The sequence below is a fragment of the Galeopterus variegatus genome, unplaced genomic scaffold (genome assembly GCF_000696425.1).
Source record: "Galeopterus variegatus unplaced genomic scaffold, G_variegatus-3.0.2 Scaffold1242, whole genome shotgun sequence".
NCBI classification, from domain to species: Eukaryota; Metazoa; Chordata; class Mammalia; order Dermoptera; family Cynocephalidae; genus Galeopterus; species Galeopterus variegatus.
In genome coordinates, this window is record NW_007727353.1 from 236,711 (window position 1) to 258,421 (window position 21,711).

General features: G+C 33.8%; 1 protein-coding gene across 1 annotated transcript in view; it reads right to left on the bottom strand.

Moving 5' to 3' along the window:
• PTEN (phosphatase and tensin homolog) overlaps nt 1-21,711 on the bottom strand; it is a 90,672-nt gene that overhangs the window by 56,621 nt on the left and 12,340 nt on the right. Inside the window, exon 2 of the mRNA XM_008575812.1 lies at nt 7,187-7,271. Coding sequence (XP_008574034.1) covers nt 7,187-7,271 — 85 coding nt within the window. The remainder of the gene's footprint in view (nt 1-7,186; nt 7,272-21,711) is intronic.

Consider the following 21,711-nt stretch of genomic DNA (forward strand, 5'->3'; position numbering starts at 1 on the left):
TCCATCCGAAAATTCATAAAGAATCTTGAACAGCCAAAACAATTTTGAAATAGAACAAAGTTGAAGGACATACACTTCCTGATTTCAAAATTTACTACAAAGTTACAGTAATAAAAATAGTGTGATACTGGCATTAAAGACATATAAAGACCAATGTAATAGAAGAGAGAGACCATGGTCAAATGATTTTCCTCAAGGGTGAAAAAGATCCTTGACAATGAAGGATAGGACAATCTTTCCAACAGTTGTACTGGGAAAACGACATATTCATATGCAAAAATGTAAAGCTGGGCTCTTACCTAATACCATATATAAAAACTAACTCAAAATGGATCAAATACCTAAATATAATAGCTAAAACTATAAAACTCTTAGAAGAAAACATAGAGGGAAAGTTTCGTGACATGGATTTGGCAATGATTTCTTGGATGTGACTGCAGAACTCCTAAAACACAAAACAAAACAAACCACCCAATTCATAAATGAGCAAAGAAATTGGATACTTCTCTAAAGATAATATACCAATGCCCAATAAGCACAAGAAAATCCTCGATATCATTATATAACTAATTATTAGAGAAATACAAATCAAAACCACAGTGATACCACTTTATACCCACTAGGATGGCTATTATTATTTAAAAAAAAAAAAAACAAAAAATTAAGAAGTATAGGTGAGAATTTGGAAAAATCAGAACCCTTGTATTGTTGGTGAAACTAAAATGGTACAGCCACTGTAGGAAACAGTATAGTGATTCCTCAAAAATTTAAAAATAGGATTACATTTGATCCAGCAATTTCGCTTCTGGGTATATACCCCAAAAAACTGAAAGCAAACATGCACACAAATATTTTTGCATTCATGTTTATAGCAGCATTATTCACAATAGCTAAAATGTAGAACCCAAGTGTACATTGATAGATGAATGGATAAACAAAATGTGGTAATATATGATGGTACTTTGAAAAGTTCGTGGAAAGATCAAATTGAAAGATAATATTAATCTTTCCAAGAACTTTCTGAAGTACTTCCATATATACAATGGAATATTATTCCGGCTTTAGAAGGAAGTAAATTCTAACACATTCTACAACACTGATGAACCTTGAAGACATCATGCTAAGTGAAATAGGCCAGTCACGAAAAGACAAATATTGCATGATTCTACTTATCTGAGGCACCTAGGATAGTCAAATACATAGAGACACAAAGTAAAACAGTGGTTACCAGGGACTGGGAGGAGAGAGAATGGGGAATTATTTAATGGGTTTGGCATTTCAGTTAGGAATGATGAACTGAAATGCATTCTTAAAAATGGTTAAATGGTACATTTTATGGTGTATATACACACACACACACGCACACACACACACACACAAAAAAACATATTACCACAATTAAAAAATGTACTCATCTCTAGCCCTATTCATCCTCAAACCCTTAATCCTGCTTCTCCCTAGAGGCAACTACTCTCAACAACTCTGATTCTTTTTGCTGGTATTTAATTTGGTATTTCTACATATTATTCTTAATACTGCTACTTGTAGATTTATCACTTGCACATTTCCTACCATGGTAGAGGCAGCTTATAAAACTAGCAGTACCCCACACATGTTTGACTTCTCTTAATACCCCTAATATAGCAATCTCACAATTTTGGGTTAAACCAATCAACCATTGTTCTAATTTGTTCAGTTTACTAAGAATCTACTGCATTTCCCACCCCCCAACCCGTCTCATTATTTCAACATGCATCTATCAGTTCAATTTTTTTTTTTTTTTTTCCTGAAGCCCTCTGTGCTCCTGTTCCAATCAGAACCGGTAGCTTTTCAACTTGTGGCACAGTTGTTATCCTGGGCCTTTCCTTTTTTGTGTCTTAGGTGGATTCTCTGTTTACTGAAGCCCTTTTCTTTCCTTTCTTGTTTTATTCCTTTGTTTTGCTGGAGCACATTTTCTAGTAATTTCCTAAGAAATGTTTTTCATGAATACATTTTTTTGAGTCCTTAAAGTGTTTGTTTTTTTTTTCCTACTTTCACACTTGATTGATGCTTTGGCTGCATACAAAATTCTAGGCTGATCGCTGAACTTTTGAGGTGGTGTCCCATCAGCTTCTACCTTTAATTCCACTATCAAGAAGTTAGATGCCATTCACATTCCTAATCCCTCCTAAATGATCCTGAAAGATTTTGAGATACTCTCTTTATTTCTGGTGTTCTAAAAGAAGTTTAAAAATTTGCCTCATACAGGCCTTTCTTCATTTACTATGCTTAGCACTATGTAAGTCTTTTCAATCTGGAGACTCAAATCCTAAAGAAATTTTCTAGTATTATTTCCTTGGTGATCTCCTCCACTTTGTTTTCTCTTTACGGATATGTTAATGGAGACTAGATCTCTACAATGTTCCTATATTACATTTTAAATGATACAATTCCCATACAACATTCTACAATACTCTACTGTCTAAAGCAGTCTGTACATGTACTAATAAAGCAACAACTTATGCACACAGATTTATTCATTGATTCTATGAATTATAGAGTTACATTCTCAAATGACTAGTAGTCGTTCAGATAATTTAAGTAAAGGAAGCAGAATAAAAGATGAGAAATGGCAACGAATAATCTGTTTAATGACAGACAGGTCAGGCATTAAAATACAACCCCAGCTGATTTTTGTCACATAGGAAATGTAAACCCAGAGTTGGCAGATCCCCCAACTTTTCAGAAGAAGCCAGAAATACAGCTTTTTAAGATGTGAGGTGTCCAGATTTTTAAACAGAGGCAAGAAATTCCAATTTTAAACAGTGTGCGGACTGACACTGTTCTTGGCCAAACAAAAGATATCAATAGGCTAGATAACCCAAGAGTTTCCAGTTTTTGTCCTCTGACATACAAGATAATATGGTTACTAAGGAAATCAGCTTTGAAATCTGACAGACCTGGATTCAACAACATTCAGCCTCACTAGTTACCAGCTATGACACTTTTAAACCATTTAAAAAATAGGGATAGACTTCTAGTAGAGATTTAATAACACTTGTAAACTACTTATACAACAGTTACACATGTAAATAATATGTAAGTAAATGCACAATAAATGTTACCTATTATTAAAATGCCAACAAATGAATTGGTACAGATAATATAAACATTGTCTAATCCATCAAGGCTCCCTATTTGCAAGGAAATAAGACTAACGAAAGAAGTAGGAGGCAGGAAACAGGGCTTTGAGGTGATAAAAATGTTTTGGAACTTGATAGAACTGGTGGTTGCACAACATTGTGAAGGTATTAAATATCACTGTATTGTACACTTTAAAGTGGCTAATTTTGTGTTATGTAAAGTTCACTGCAACAAAGAAAAAAGTGGAAAACACAGAAGGAGTTAGAAAGGGAAAATGGAATTTACATTCCTTCTTCTAAATTATTTTTAAGCTTGCCTCTAAATAATCTCTTTTAAATTTCTCTTTTTAATCGAACAGCCAATAATGATAATGTTATAGCAACAAACATTTCCTTTTTATCAAAAACTAACATACAATTACAGTTGATTGAGAGATCAACACATAACGAAAAAAAGAACATTTTAAAAGTTTCTTCAGATTTGCTTCCATGTTTCTACACCAAAAAAAAAAAAGTTTCTTCAGGAAGAAAATGTACATAACAGCACAAAAGAAGATGGGCCCTTGAATCTGTAATACAGCTGCTTATAAGAAGCTCACAATAAACGAGACAATGCATAAGTCTTTTTAAAAAATCCCTATATATCGGAAGACTGAGCTCTAAGCATTTCCTTATAATAAATATAAGAATATTCCCACCAAAAACGTTCCAATGAAAGAAGAGGAAGTGAATTATTTCCTATAGATACAGAGGGGAAAATATTTTTACACACACCTTTTTTCATTTTCAACATTTCCCATCTATGTTCCATGAAACACTGTTTAGGGAAATGTTATTTAATGTACTATGAAAGAAAAGAAAGAAGAGGTGCAGGAAAAGGAAAGAAAAGTAAAAAAAAAAAGGAAAAGAAAAGTGGCCTACTAGAATCTCATTCTTGAGAGATTTACAATGCACAGTGGCATATGAAAGGTTCTGGAGTAAGAAAGCCAGTTCAGCTCTATTATACCTACATTTTCCTGATTTATTAGGGACAGAAAAGTTCTCAAGTATGCCTCTTAAACACATGAAGCGCAAGTCTGTGAAAGACTGCTTAGATTTATATCAGATAACATATAAATTAGATAACTTCAACATTAGCCTGTGAGACAAGATTAACATACATATCAAAGAACAATCAATTATCTGAATAAAACACTGTTTCATATTACCAACAGGTCAGGGCAAAAGATTAGGGGCAAGAAAGAAGGTAATTGTAAGAGGAAAAGAAGCAACAACAATTTGGGAAGATTTAACCTTAACTTCTCTTCTCTGAGATGTCCCTGTTCTGCCCTGTCAATTCTGATTGCTTATTAAGCAAAACATCTTCAGTTAAGATAGTAAAAAAGTTCAGCTGGGTTTACTTTACTCTCATCTCCCTTTTTATTTTTTTACATTAATTCCTGATCCTAGGAGGTAAACTCAAAAGGAGAAGTTAAATATGTTTCAAAGGTACTTCAAGCACCTCAAGTATAAAATTTCACACTGCCATAACAAAGGATATCCCCAAAACAATCACAAATACCAAACAATTTAAGCATGAAGGTATTTGCAATTTGAGTTTATTTTTCTCAAAGCAATGAGGTAGTACAACAACAACAAAGTTTGAACTCTGTACAATATTTCCTGTTTTGGAGGGGGAAAAAAAATCACAGGAAAAAATATGGAATTAGAGAAAAAAATGATAATGTTATATATTCTTTGAACATCTCAATAAGAAAAACCCAACTAAAAATAGTTCTGTTAAAGAAAAGTAAATGTATAAGAAAATAAACATTTTTTCACTGAGATGTTTTCACCTTCGAACTAAAAAAGGAATCACTACTGATTATTACTACTGTCCCCAATATAGTGTGAACCAATCAAGGAAATCAATCGTTTAGGAACTGGACATTCCCTTAGAGAAGTTAATCGTAACAGTCAAATTACTTAGGAATTATTTATTTTCATTTTAGTTTATAAGAAAAACATCATCTTCCTTCCCAGTCATTGTTCATCCTTTCTCTTACAAAAGAAGGGGAGGGGGCAGAACAACCGAAGCTACCAAAGCCTTACTGGCCATTCATTTCCCAGTCAAAAAAAAAAAAAAACTAGACAAAACCAACCAAAATAGCAAGTGGCTAAAAATTAACTATTTAGAAAACAACTTATGGCTAGCTCATAAAAGGGTGTAGTAGTTTTATATACTTACACAAGGATTATAAAAGGATTCTACAACTGCAAGGAAATAAGACTAACAAAGGAAGTGGGAGCAGCCAGTGGGAACAGGGTTTTCTTTTGGGATGACAAAAATGTTTTGGATGTTGACAGAGGTGGTGATTGTACAGGTCCAGAAACTGGACTTTAGTAACCTAAAAGATAATCAATCAGCCTCAGTGACTAATTCATACTCAGAAGAGACCAATGTAAAAACCACATGCCAGATTCATTTACCACAAGGATATCCTTACAGTGATCAGAAAACTTGCCCTCATTCAGAACACTCACACTCTTTTTCTGTATAAATACCTATCTGGCTTGGCTGAATTAGTACTTGGATGAATACAGCATTACAGTGATATGAAGTAGAACATCTTGTGAGATATTTCATCCAGGTCATAAAGATGCCTGATAAAACACTTATGCACCAAAGTAGAGAATGTTATGTCTGGTGACTATAGTGCTCATCAGATTCTCCATTTCTCTTGATTCAAAATTTACATCTCTCATTATTTTTTCTATGGCCCATTACATTTTCTTTAGATTTGTTATCACTATGCACGGGCCTGCAATGTTAAGCATCCTTCCACTGTGTCCTGGCTAACTGAGAAGGCAAATTCATTTCCCTCTTTTCAAGTTTGGAAACAGTACTTTCCGATTCTCTCATGTACCACCTATAAAATTAATAGAAATAACAAAGAAGTAGGGATTTTAGTGGGTAGTTTTTGTGGATATGGAAATTTAATTTTGAACACAATATAAATATCACAAAAATCAAACCGAACATAACTAAAGACTGCAAAACTGTAAATATACTGTAATTCAAAGCAAGTTACTAAAAATTAACCACTTAGAAAACAACTTATGGCTAGCTCATAAAAGGATGTAGGTAGTCTTATATATTTAAACAACTATTATAAGAGGATTCTACATCTGCATAATTCTTTATAAGTAACAAAGTGCTTTCCCACCCATTATACCATTTAATTCTCAAAACCATCAAATATTTAAATTAAAAGTCTCCAGGAAAGATACTTATGAAAGAATGTAAAGACAATAATGTAGAAGTTTAGCTTTTGGAGCCATTAAATTTCCTACTGACAATTTACAGTTTACTCATACAAATATATTTTTGCTCTGAAATAAAAAATATATTAAGATTATTTGCATAGCAAACATAAATTCCTTTTTTCATAATATATATCATGTATTCTTAGGACATAAGCATACTTAGAAAGTAATATTTAAGTGAGCCTTGAGAAATACATTGTTCTGAACCGAATGATAATTACACTTAGGAAATTATGCAAAATTACATAAAACTGATTAATTAGGCTTTAGTACACCCAGTAGTCCCCTGTAACAAATACTTCTTCAGGTGCTTGATGCACTTATGCTCCATTACAAATTGCTCTACATAAAAATACATGGTATTAGTCATCAATACCTTGGTATGAGTAAGTTTATTGGAACAAATCCACTCAAGGATTTTAAGCCTAATCCCCAATTGTGGAATCAAAAGAAAAAAATCATATTGTAATGGAATCCAGGCATTAACCTGATAAGAGGCATTTTTTAGAGTCAAAAAAATCACATCACATAAGTACCTGATCATGTACAAGGTCAGTTCTTATCAAATGAGTTGTATCTTATTGAACTACATTAGCTACATTAGGCAAAAAAAGAAGTCATACAGTGCCACCACAATAAAATAAAGTTTATCAGAAAAAGTGTATCTTTTTCTGTGGTTTAGAAGTCTTTTCTAAATGAAAATACAACATGAATATAATACATCTGTATTTGAAATAGAAAATCAAAAGAGTTCTTACCTTACTACATCATCAATATTGTTCCTGTATACGCCTTCAAGTCTTTCTGCAGGAAATCCCATAGCAATAATGTTTGGATAAATATCTGAGTACTAAAGTTAAGGAAATAAATGAAATACACAACAATGCAAACTAAATGCACACATTTTAAAACATTATTTTTTTTAAAAAAGCTTTCCCCACTATAGCCGTAGTAATAAAATGTTGTCAACGTATTTATCTATAACCTATCATGTGTCATTAAGGAATACTGGTAAATACATTAATTCCAAAAAAAGACCCTCAAACCCCTCTACTTAGTGCATTAAAAATGAACCTGGGCTGGCCAGTTAGCTCATTTGCTTAGAGCGTGGTGCTGATAACACCAAGGTAAGAGGGTTTGGTCCTTCTTACCGGCCAGCTGCCAAAAATTAAAAAGAATAAAAGACATGGACGGCTTGCTTTCCTGCCTTCTTAAATGATAAATCACACTTAACCTTTTTTTGATGTTTCAGGAATTATGCCTCTGGGTATTAATCAATACTTTGTGTTATATCACATACACGCCCACAGCAGCTACATTATGAACTATCTGCTGTAAGCAAAACAAAAAAAACAAAAAAAAAAAACTGACAACACAAGGTCAAGGGCTAGGATCCCCAAACCAGCAAGATGCCAAAAAAAAAAAAGTGAACCCAAGGTAAAGGTAACTTCCATATTTACAGTTTTTAGGTATATAAGAAAAACAAAAACTTCAGACTTGGTAAATCACAGGACTAAAGTATTTTGGGACAAAAACCAAAAATCAAAATACAAACAAAAAACCTGCACCTGCCTCCTAAGAGAACTTAATAGTACAAATTCTAAGTTTTCATGGCTAAAAAAGGCACCATGGTATAGAAAAAAGTAGATACAATGAGACCCAGAAAGTCAGATTAAAGAGCTGGTTATGCCTCTAACTAGTTGTATAATTTGAACAAGTCACTTAATCTTTCTAGACTTCAATTTCCTATTCTATAGGATGATTAGGTTCAAAGAGATAATCACCAAGGTCTCTCCCAACCCTTACTATCTATAACTTACAAAAAACAAACCTCTACACTCAAGAAGAATTTATATCCAATTATAAAAATCAACCATTTATGATTCTTGCCCATCACAAAGCCACCTTTTAAGACCATCTGTTAAGATTTCTGCTGACCCACTTCTGGACCTATTTATCTTCCAAATACAATTCAAAATACACCTAATCCATGGTCCTTTGCTATATCTTTTCCTTTTACTTTCGGCAGCCTTCACATTACTGAGTTTACTTCAATATTATTTTCAATCCAAACATAAATATAAAATTACTGAAAGCTTTTATTTTGATACTATAATTTAAGAAAAGGTTATATATGCACTATATGTTCTGTCAATAACTATGTGCTAACCAGAAAGAACTGCAGAATATTTTAAGAAAAAACATGTGTAACAGGGTATATGGAGTATATCATTTGTACAGTGATGGGAGAAAGAATATTTACACATATATTTGCTTGGATTCAAACACCCTCAACACACATACACATAGGAACTTAGTTGAAAAATAAGAAACTAATAAACATGATTGCTTCACAGAGGAAGAGAAGGGAAGGGAAGAAGCACAGTGGTAACAGACTTCTGTGTATAGTGTACATCTTTTGACCTTTGAATTATGTAAGAATGAAAATAAGACTAATTTTTTAAAAAATTCCCTACATGGAAGACATCTAGAAACAAATAAACCTAATTAAATATCAAAGGGTGTTTCCTCCTGCCAACCAGCTGCCTAAATAAATAAATATCAAATGGACAACCAGGAGAAAGGATTTATTTCAAGGGCTATTTGGACACTGCACTTTTACTGTACATCTTGGTAGGAAGTATTCTAAGAACAAAAAGAACTACAAATTTTAAACTTCTTTTGATAGTACTGTTTTTAGTAATACCATTATCGATATCCTCAAACTATTTTCCTTATACTATAGGAATAAGCAATTAAGTAATGCTAATGATTTTAAGACTCATGATTATAAAGGGTAAGAAAAAAGAGAACATCATAAAATTAAACCAAGTAAAAAACATTAACTTAAAATATCAATATGAATTCATGTTTGTAAAAATCTGTATTTTCTAGGTCTTTTCATCGAAATGGCCTATAAGCAACATGACCCTAGCAGCAATAAACACTAAAAGGTATCAAACTCCTTGGAAAAAGAACTGATGCCAGGTCCTGGGGTAGGAGGCATACAGGTGAGCCTGGGATGCCTTGTCATGCCAGAGAGCAAGGAAGGCGTATAGTCTATATTAAACAGACGTAAGAGCTGACACAAAAGAGGTCCCAATGACTAGTTGTGATAATCTGAGCAAAGAAAAAATTTAAATGGTAGGAAATTAAAACATCCAGAATAAAATGAAAATCCCTGAATCTGCAGAGATACCCCAGAGAAAAAGTTAAAACAAAAAAAACCTTTTCATTTACCACCTGTTGAGGTGACTATTGAAACAGTACTTTACTTTGAAAATCAGTAGAGATTCAAGTATTTATCTTGATCTTCATGTAGAAATTACAATTCAGGGCAACCAAACAGCCCCACTTTATAAGTTCTACTTTATAGAAAAACAGGAATTAATAAATGTAAAAGGAGAGAACTAGAAAAGTCATATTTTACAAGCCCTAATTAAAGTACTGATGCAGGCAAAGATCAACAAGTAGTGCTCAACCAATAGGTGAGTGAGTGGTTGATGAGAAACTGAACTTTCTTATAGAGCAAAATCACAACCACACAAAATACTTTCTAATGTAAGGAGACAAAAATAATTGAACAATGGGCAGAAAAGACTGATTGTCCAATTTCAGTGGCCAATCTCAGCATTGTCGAGTCAAGTGGAGATCATATAACTTCTGATATAATGCAATATAAAGGACACAGCATCATCTGTGGATTTGAACACCCTCAAACCTGTGATAGCCAAGTAAGTATGTTCAAATTAAATCCACCAAGCCTTCAGATATAAATTTTAATTTACAGGAACTACATAGAAGAACAAGCTAATTGACATTATGAGAGAGTAAACTGGACAAACAAAAGGTCTGTAGGACATGACCCAGATTGTCTTCAACAAGTCAGTATCATTCTTTTAAAAAGATGGGGGAGAGGATAGGTACTGCTATTCATTAAAAATACTTAAGGTTCCTACAGCCAACTGCACAGGTATGATACTGGTCTGGATAATGTTTTAGACGAACTAGCCATAAAGAATACTTTTGTGCCAATTTGAGAAATTTTAATATGATGTTAATATTGAATGATATTAAAATTTACTGAAATAAAAAAACAGACATAACTACAAAAAAGGCAGATTCGAAACTGAATGTACAGTGTGATATCATTTTGTTAAAAGGATGCATATATATCCAGATAGACATATGCAGACAAAAAGATTACAAACTGAAGTAACTAAAAGCAATAATCTCTAGGTGATGGGAATATATATTTTTTCCTTGTTTTGTATTTTCTACTTTTGCTACAATGCAACTGCACTGTTTCTGTAACAAATCTTTTACATTACATATGTTTTATAATTATCTCCAAGTCTACGTACTGTGTCATGACAAAATATTGCCTTGTCCTATATGACTTAGGATCAGCTCTTTACATAGTTTTTAAAAATGATGAAACATCTACCCAAAACAGTTATAATAATAAAAGCACCTAAGATTTAAGTAACATTTAGTATTTGCCAGGAACAATTTTTGTCACTTTCAGAACATATAAATTCACCCCCAACCTCAAGGCATTCTTATTATAAAGACTCAAAAATAAAATTATTAGGATTATTCTTTAACAACACAAATATTAAGCTGTCATCTATTATCCTCACATAAGAAGGCATGCACACCTAAAAATGTAGCTCTTGTTCAATTATTGAAATATTTTGGTATATTATGTCCATTCACAAGAAAAAACAGGAGGAGAAAACGAGCAGATACTCAAACCTAAAACAATACAATTCTTGAAACTGAATAATCTTTACTTTTTAACTGTCTTGGAACACAAACATAAGAAAATGAAAACTGTCAGGAAAAAATGAGGCACCAGAAGAAGCAACAGGGAACCCAAAACAGTGGCAGCTACCACCACTCTAGACTTTCTATACAAAAAGTTATACATACATTTTGGTCAAAAACATAAATTGAAATCATGTAAGGCTTTTTAAACAATGCAACAAAAAATTATATTTTATTAAAAGAAAGAATAATTACCAATAACAAACTTATATAACCCAAACCATTAACTTCAGTGAATGCTAGTAAGATTTTCTTCTTATAGAAAAGCATAGGGCCGGCCCGGTGGCGCACTGGATAGTGCGCCGCTTGGGAAGCGCGGCGGCGCTCCCGTCCGAGGGTTCGGATCCCACATACAGACCGGCTCCCGCTCACTGGCTGAGCGAGGCGCGGGAGCAACACCGAGGCTTGCGATCCCGTTGCCGGTCCCCGGTCCGGTACGGGGGCAACACTGAGGGTTGCGATCCGTTGCTGGACACGGAAAAAAAAGACAAAAGACAAAAAAAAAAAAAAAAAAAAGAAAAGCATAGAGGTACAAAGCCCCTTGAAATGTGGTCATTCTAAACAGGACTAAACTAAAATTTATCCTTGCATTGTGAATACTAAATAATAAAGCAAAATGTCTTAGTCCATTTTCTGCTGCTACAACAGACCACACACTGGGTAACTTATAAAGAATAGAAGTTTATTTGGCTCACAGTTCTGGAGGCTGGGAAGTCCCAATATCAAGAGGAAGTCCAAAACTGAGAGGCTGCATCTTGGTTAGAGCTTTCTTGCTGTGCCTTAACATGGTGAGAGAGGATGAGAGCACGAGACAGAGAGAAATAAGGGTCTACAATAACAGCATTAATCCATTAATGAGGGCAAAGCCCTCATGACCTGATCACCTCATAAAGGTCTCACCTCTTAGTACCATCACAATAATAATTAAATTTCCACCTGTGTTTTAAGTGGAATAACATTCAAACAACAGCATTATGCCCCAGCCCCCACAAAACTGATGTCCTTCTCACATACAAAATACATTTATTCCATCCCAATAGCCCTAAAAGTCTTAACTCTTTCCAGCATCATCTCAAAAGCCCAAAATCTAGAGTATCTTCTAAATCAGATATGAAGGAGACTCAAGGCAGCATTCACCCCAAGGCAAATTCCCTCCAGGTATAAGCCTATGAAATCAAAGCAAGTTATCTACTTCCCCTACACTATGCCTGGGGCAGGCATAGGATAGACATTCCCATTCCAAAAGAGAAATAGACAAGAAAAAAGGGTTAACTGATCTCAAGTCCAAAACCCAACAGGGTGAACAACATTAAATCTCAAGCCTCCAGAATAATCTTCCTTGACTCCATGTCCCACTTCCTGGATACACAGGGGCAGGTGTCAGCCCCCAATGCCTCAGGCAGCCCCACACCTACGACCTTGCTGGACTCAGATCACAAACTCAGTGGTTTGAGTCTCATACCTGCAGTTCTCCCAGACTGGCAATGCATGATGGTAGCTCTTTAGTTCTGGGTTCTCTGTGGTTTTCCTGCTCCCATGTCTTCACTAGGCATTGCCCTAGTGAGGACTCTCTGTGGTGGCTCCAACCACACATTTCCACTCAGCACTGCCCTAAAAGTGGCTCTTTGTGGTGGCTCCACCCCTGCAACAAGTCCCTGCCTGGGCCCTCAGGCTATCCACGACAACCTTTGAAATCTAGGTGGAGGTAGCCATGCCCCCACAGCTCTTAGAGTCTCTGAGCCTGCAGAATTAGCACCATGTGGACACCACCAAGGCTTATACCTTGCGTCCTCAGAGTGGTGACCCAAGCTATACCTGGGCCTGCATGAGCCATGGTTGGGGTGGCCAAGGGGTGCTGTACTGGAATGCAGGAAGCAGAAGCCCAAGGTGGCCCTGAGCACTGAGCATGGGGATGGTGCCCCAGGCTCATTCCCGAAAATCATTCTGCTTCCTAGAGCCTTGGCCTATGATGGGAGGGGCAGCATGGAAGATCTCTGAAATGCCTTAGGGTCTTTCTTCTACTGTTTTGATGAACTGTCCCTTGCTCCTTTTTATCCATACTAATATCTTTGGTAAACAGTTGCCTGGCTACACCCTTGGTTTACTCTCCTAAACATTTAGCCTTTTCACTTTTTACGTGGCCAGGCTGCAAACTTCCCAAATCTTTCCATTCTGCTTCCCTTTTAATTTTAAATTCCATCTTTAAGTTATTTCTTTCTTCTTGCATCTCACTATATGTGATTAAAAACAGAGTGGCCACACAGCAGCCTAAATGCTTTGCTGCTTACATATTTCTTCCAAGAGATATCCTAGATCATCGCTCTTAAATTCTGTATTCCATAAAGTCCAGGACATGAACTGTTTAACAAGGATAAATTTTACTCCAGTTTCTAATACCCTATTCCTCATTTCCATCTGAAACCTTATCAGAATGGCCTCTACTGTCCATATTTCTATCAACATTCTGATCATGAACACTTAATCTCTAATAAGTTCCAGATTTTCCCTGCAGCTCTCTTCTTCTTCTGAGCCTTCACCAGAATTACTCTTAATGCTCCATTAATGGCAATACAAACTTTTTCTAGCCTATTCCCCCAAATTCTTCCAACTTCTCCCATTATCAAGTTCCACATTTTTAGGTATGTATTATAGCAACAACCCCACTCTCAGTACCAATTTTCTTAGTCCATTCTGTGTTGTTATAACAGAATACTACAGAGTGGGTAATTCAAAATGAAGAGAAATTTATTTGGCTCATGGTTCTAGAGGCTGGGAAGTCCAAAAGCATGGTGCTAGCCTTCATGCTGTGTTACCCTATGAAGGCAGGCAAGGAAGCACGTGACAAACAAAAGGGGGGCCAAACTTACTCTCACAATACCAGCATTAATCTGACCTAATCACCTCTTAAAGGTTCCACCTCTTATACTATCACATGTTTAAATTTCAACATGAGTTTTGGAGGAGACATTCAAACCACAGCAGCAAATAAAGTTGCAAAGGATTTGGTTAACTTACTTAAGAAAACTATGTGTCTGTAAATATACATAAATGGATGTTAAATATTCATTAAAGTAAACTCAGCTGGCCCCCTCCTTCAATCCATGCGATTACTCACATATTGAACATTTTGTACAAGTGGCACTGAAAAGATAAGGCTAAATAAGCAAGGATTACTACCCTAAAGAGTTTCAGGGAAGACAGACACAGAAACCTACAATGGTGCCAAAGCCCCCAATTACATAAAAGACCAAGATATTTAAAAAGCTAAAGAGGAAGAGACTAACTCTGTGGGGCACAGATAAAACTTCACCAAGTAGGTACTATGTTAAATAGTCCTTAAGAGATAAGTCAGACATCAGCAGACAGAGGAAGAAACAAGAACAGTTAGTACTTTTCCAAGCTGAGGCTAGAGATACGAACACATAAAATACTCAAGAAAAAGCAAGCAGTCCGTGCAGCTCACATACAAAGCCATATGGAGAAGGTGGGACTGACAGAAGATTAGGTCCAATTTTAAGGATGCTATGGCAGAGAGTTTGATTTAATCAAGGAGATAAGGGGCTGGCTCATTAGCTCAATTGGTTAGAACATGGTGATGTTAACACCAAGATCAAGGGTTCAGATCTCCTTACCAGCCACCTGCCCCCGCCCCCCAAAACTCAGACAGATAAGGAATCAAAGGTCAAAATCAACATAGGAGCCCCTTGCAGACCAACTATCTTGTTCATATCCCTGTTTCTTCCTTTAAACAGTATATGAATTCAATATTTTTAAGGTTTCAATTTCCTCAGATTTTCACTTTCCTTATTCATACAATTTGAGATTTTACTCAAATTACTGAAGACTTTGGCATCCACGATAAGTTAGAAAGACGTAGACAATTAGTATCTGTTGAGTACCATGAGAAAAACAGTATGTATGTCACACACATTTTCATTTAATCTTAATGATACTATAAAGTAACATTACCATTTCATAGATGAAGAAATTGAGGGTCAAAAAGACTGGGTAATTTGCCCAAAGTCCCAAAGTCGATGAGTAGTAAGTTATGATTCAAACCCAAGTTATAACGTAACTCCGAAGCCCAAGCTTTTTATACCATACTGGCTCAGAAGAGAAGATTAAGATTTTTATGTTTCCAAATCAAAAATAAAAATAAAAAATTTTCAAAGGAAGCAGGTTCAAATAAAACTGATTTACTAATCAAATGTTACAACTGAAAAATTTCTAAAAGACAATACAAAAATCTACCAGCATTTCCAAAACTGATGTCAGCAACTACCTAAATAAGTACTCAATCTTGAGGCAAATAATATCAATAAACAAAATCTTTCTAACATACAACACTTTTGCTTGTACATACAATTTTTATGACATAATTTATTGTATAAATGATTTAAATGACACAAAAGTTGAAAAACAAATACACACACACAGTCGTCCGTTGGTATCTGTGTGGGACTGGTTCCAGGACCCCCCCCAGATACCAAAATCCACAATGTTCAAGTCCCTTGTATAAATGATGTAGTATTTGCCTATAAGCTACCCACATCCTCCCATATATTTTAAATCATCTCTATAGATTACTCATAATAACTAATACAATATAAACGATATGTAACTATTTATACTGTATTATTTAGGGAATAATGACAAGAAAAGAACGTTTGTGCATGCTCAGTACAAATGTAACTTTTTTTAAAAAAAAAAAAACACTTTTGATCCATGGTTGGTTGAATCCACAGCTGCGGAACCCACAGATAAGGAGGGCCAACTGTCTGTAAAAATATGTATACATATAATATATAAAAGAATATAAATAAAAGATTTCTAATACAAAACAGCACTAACCTACCCTTACTGGATATTCTTCTGAATAAAAAGTAAAGTGTTTAACATGAAATTTTCATCTCATGACCTATAAGTATTGAACATAATTATACTAACTAGGTCACTAAGGGAAGCTCAATATTTCTGGCATCTACAAATCTACTTGTACACAGTGTTGCCAAATGGTTGAAAACATATGCACTAGGGCCAACTTGCCTGGACTTGAACCCCAACTTCACTTATTGTGTAACCTTGGGGAAGTCACATACTCTCTCCATGCCTGTTTCCTAAATAAGATGAAGTTAATAAAGGTACTTATCATATAGGGTTGTTATGAGGATTAAGTGACTTAACATATAAACAATGCGTAGTGACAGTTGTCCATCAATTGAACAAATGGTACAGCCTTGTCCCATCAGAGCCCACCATAACTTTTTGCTTTTTTTGGTTTTTGCTTTTTTAATGACAATGATTTGTGGCATAACCTAATCTTTCTAAAGAATATTAAAGCCGAACAGAAACTAACTCTTTGAAATCTTTACTATATCAATGTGCTTAAGTACATTATGTAAAACACTATTCAAAAAAAAAAAATCCTCCTTTTCTAATAGTATCAGTGACTATAGTACATGAAATAAGGAGAGAAAGAGAAGAAATGCATACACGGTACTTTCATCTTGCCTAGACTGGATATCCACCACAGCTACAAGAGATCTGAGATACACTGAACAGTCTTCTTATCTCCTCACCTTTGAGCAAATATATTTTATTTATTTTGTTTTAATTGAGGTACAGTTTGTATACAACAAAATATACAGATTTTAAATGATTAGTCTGATGAGTTTGGGTAATTGTATATATCATGTTTGGACAGTCTTGATTTAAGTACTACAATAATCCCTTCTCACCAAAGAATACTGTCCTCAAAAACAAAAAGGTAATTAAGTTCTAAAGCCTGTCCATAGAAGTCAATTTAATCCATAATATAACTAACCTAACTATTATAAAATAATTTGGCTATTTTATCAGCTAAGTAAATTTTTATTGGCTGTTCTAGGCATCCAATCCTAACAAAACACTAAAAATACATTCCGAGTTTCATCTAATTAACAAAATAAACAACTTCTAAGTTGAGATCCAAATAAAGTGTCTGCCTTATCTCAGATTTGTATTTGCACCTACATTAATGGGGTTTATGACAGAAATCTAATTACAATTTTCAAATAGGGTATAATCACCAAAAATAGCTCCCTAAGCCTTATTTTAAAAGAATGTGTTCCTGACATGTCTACTGAGTCTTATTTTAAATATGATGGTTACTAAAGGAAACCAGTTATCAAAAAGTTTCTTTGTAGTTCTCAGTATAACATACAGGTATATTATAAATTAAACAACTTATGAACTAAAATGCAGTATTACTATACAAACCAGTAACTACTTTTTTTCCTGCCATAATTATTTCCACAGATCACAGGTTTTTAAATTATAGTTAACTAAAAACTGCAGTAAAAATAAGAATGTGTACCATACAGCCGGAACATGAATGGCAAAATACAAAGTAACATACAGATTTAGAGAGGAAATGAACAAAAGGCATTAAAGGTAAATCTGAAGTTGCCTGATTCAGAAAAGGAACACTGAGCTAAACGGCAGGCAGGACTGAAGGAGTGAATAGTCAGACCAGAAGGAGAAGATGACAGGAATGGAAATCTGGAGCTTGTTCTGGAGCTTTTCCCCTGCTTTCTGGCAGTGCTTTCAACCAACAGACAGTTAAAGCTTATGTGAGGGGGAAAAGAAATTTAACCATTATTAATAAGCTACATCAGGTTTACATTTCTTTCAACAAATTTTAACAAGTTGAAAACAAATACTTTCCAAGAATGCCAGTTAATCTATATTATCAATCTTTCTAATCAAATTATGCTTTAAATACCACTCTCACGGACTTCTATGACTTTCTCATTTAATGAAAGATTTTATATTTCTTTCTAGATTTCATTTTTCCTATTAAGTATGTTGAATGTTGATGATGGGCTCTGGTTTCTAAATTGAAAATTCCTATTGAGAGGAAAGCAGAAGTAGCAGTTCCTTGAATATTCCCGTTGATAAAGTGCTAATTATTCATTATTTAAGTACAATTTGTCCTAATATACAAAGCATATAATCACTCTTACACAAACCAAATTAATGCAGCCTAAAATCTTAAAAGGAAAAGGGTACGTAAGTACCCAAGTCTGAACTACAAAAATGTTAAGAGGAAGAATGCTTTAAAAAATGGGGTTTTAGAATAAAGAAGGAATAGCCAGAAATAGTGCAGGAACACTTCAATATTTACTAGATGCCAGGCCCTGTCCTAAGCATTTAATGAATATTGTCATTTAATACAAAAGACCAAGGTTCCATTCCCAGCTTTGCAACTTAAAGCCTATGGCATCAGGTAAGTCACACAATCTCTGGGCCTCAAATATCTTTATTTTGTTCTTCTATAAATACGATAATACCACTTGCTGTAACTTCTTCACAGATTGTTTCAATGACCAAATGAGATATCTGAAAATATCTTTAAATCTATAAAACTGCAAAGGGCTCTATAACTGCAAATAAGAGGTTATTATTATTAGAGGTTGCGTAAGTTAAAAATATTCTGTTATTTAAACTTAGTCTAAAAGTCTCATTACAATGCAACTCAATATGGTGTTTTTATAAACAAACGTAAAAGAAGGAATTCTAGTATTATTAATGAATTTAAATTCATTTCGATATAAACTTCAGGTTCCTTTTAACACTTTTTAATTTTCTGCTAGCAGTGCCAAACCAGAAAGAAAAAGTGACTGCCAAATAATCTATGAACTCTACTGAGGTTTTTCTACTTCTCCAAACAATCCCAACATCACATCTTTCTTTCATGTTTTTATATTATATGAACGTGTCATGGCTAAAAGATTTGCTTATTATTTTTGCATTAAAATAGAAGTTTAGATAGATCTCACTTTCTAAATAGAAACATCACACTTTTCAAAGGTAACATCAAGAATTGCTAGTAATTCTACTTAGTAACAATACCATAAATTGGTTCATTAAGCAAATTTGCAACCTCTAGCAAAGAAATATAAAACTGTTATATCCTTTAATCCATTAATCCCACTCTAGCAATATGAGGTTATGTCAAAAAGTTCATGGAAAGATTCAAAGTATCTTTTAATTACACTTTTCTATGAACTTTTTGATGTACCCTTGTACATCAAAAAATAAATCAAGAAAAAGAAAAGGAAGCTATACAAAGATACTCATAAAAGTGCTGTTTCTAAAAGAAAAAAAAGTGGTCCCTTAACAACTAGCTGCCAAAAAAAAAAAAAAAAAAAAAAGTGGAACTAACCCTAACACAGTACAATAAGCAAACCAGGATGTTTAGCCTACCCTGATGAAATATAAGTATTACCTATAAAAAGAAGTACCCATTGACAGATAAAAATTCCATCTGTGAAAAATCAGATCAAAGAGCAGTACAAAAATACTGATTACAACCATGTAATAATGTGCATATATACGTTAACAAACAGGAAGATAATTTCCAGTGACAAACATCTGAAACAGAATTAACTTTTATTACAACTGAACTCCTTAATTAAACAATCATTTTAAAAGCAATTCAAGCCAGATATATTAAAATCATACTCAGTTAAAAAAATTAATTTTAAAGGCACAATCAAGGGACTCTGAACTTCAATTATTTACATTTAAGCAAATTAAAACCTTAGAAAAACATCTTATCAAGCCACTGATAATATTAGCAATACTCTTAACATCTAAAGTATAATTTACTTGGTGGAGCTGAGGGCTTATTAGTCCTCTCAACTAATTTAATCATTTTTTCTTCATAGCAGTTGTTAGTTATGAAATAATGTACTGACAACTGCTCCAGACTACATCTGTGAACCTCTAAATATTTAAGTTGCCCAACTAACTGGTTTTAACGAGTATACCAAACAATTACCTTCTTTCTAGGTCTCTGGATGAATACGATAAGACTGGTTTCCTGTTTCAGAACTCTGCTGCTGTTAAAATACACACACTCACACACACACGCACACACACACACACACACACCCTCTACAGTTCTGCTCTCACTAAAAAACATCTAGGATTGACCACTAATGACAAATCAACCAAAATATGTATATAACTTACATAACAGCTTTCAAAAGATTATCACTTCAACAATATGCATTAGACATACTTGTCAACAGATATACTTGAACTAAGCCAAATGCTAACTCTTAATTTTCTACAACAAAATCATAATAAAGCATGTGAAAGATTATAAAAGTTAAAATTACATTGTTGACCTAGCATTACCATAAAGTTCATACGACAATATCCTTAATGCTGTCATCTCTACAGTCAATGTTAGATTTGTAAGTTAGTATTATGATATTATTCTGCTGATAAAAGCTTTTATCATTTTCTTTTTACCAGTAGTGATTACCCTACAACACTAGATTTTGGATACTCCAGAATTATGCAAAAAGACATAGGGCCACTAATTTTTATACCAAAAAGATTTTCAAACAGGTAAGGTACAGAAGATGCCAAGGAAGAATCAGTACTGTAGTTTGAGGATAGCAACCTAGTAATATTTAGTACCAATTCACTCAATATCAGCCGCAGTCTGAGGAAATAAACGATACCAAAATTTCCATCTGTACTGATTTTGCAGATATAACCATGAACTAACTTACCAATATTCAAAATCTACTAGACACAAGGTACTAGGAAACAAAATTCTAATAAATGTGTCTTCCAGCAAGTGGGTTTTCTTTTCCCTATTAATTAAGCCCAAACTGCAAAATTAACATATTTTATATTTGCTTCTAGCAATCAAAATTTACCTTTCAAAGAAAGCCCTGTTAATTTTAAGCCACTTTAAAAAGAGCTCCAAACAAATGTGTGCTAGACTGCTTCATTTTATATTTGGCTTTAATATAATAAAATCCAGTCTCTTTATTCTATACTGCAAGTCAGGAAATTGTTTGGAAATGATTTACTTCTTTTCCAATTGGCAAAAATAGCTTTGCCTAAGTGCAGTATTTTAGTCTGGAGAAAAACAATATAAATTAGAAATATATATGTGAACTTTCAAATATGAAGTAACACATATTGTCATTCATTACTATATTAGTAAGAATCACATTATTGATTTTATAATTGCCCTGTTCTAATATTGTAAAATGATTCTTATTCCTATTGAAGGTACTTTAATCATTATAACAACTTTATTGAGTAGTGAATTATCCAAAAAAAAATCTGAAATTACAAATTCTAAAACATTAGGCAAAATTCAGATTTTAAAATTTAATAATAAGCAATTTTAAAATATACAGATAGATATAAGAGTAAGAGTAACTCTACATTGATTGGTTTGAAATAGATAACACCTTTAATTTTAGTAAGTTAATTATAAATGCTTGTTACTGAAGGGAAAACATTTTAGTATGAATATAGTTATTGCAATTGGGAGAAAAAGCACAATTACTGATTATATATAGTTGCAGAACCTTCATATTTAAAAAACATACAAAAAAGCTTAAAAAACAGATAAGTTGAAACTTAAAAGAAAAAGCTA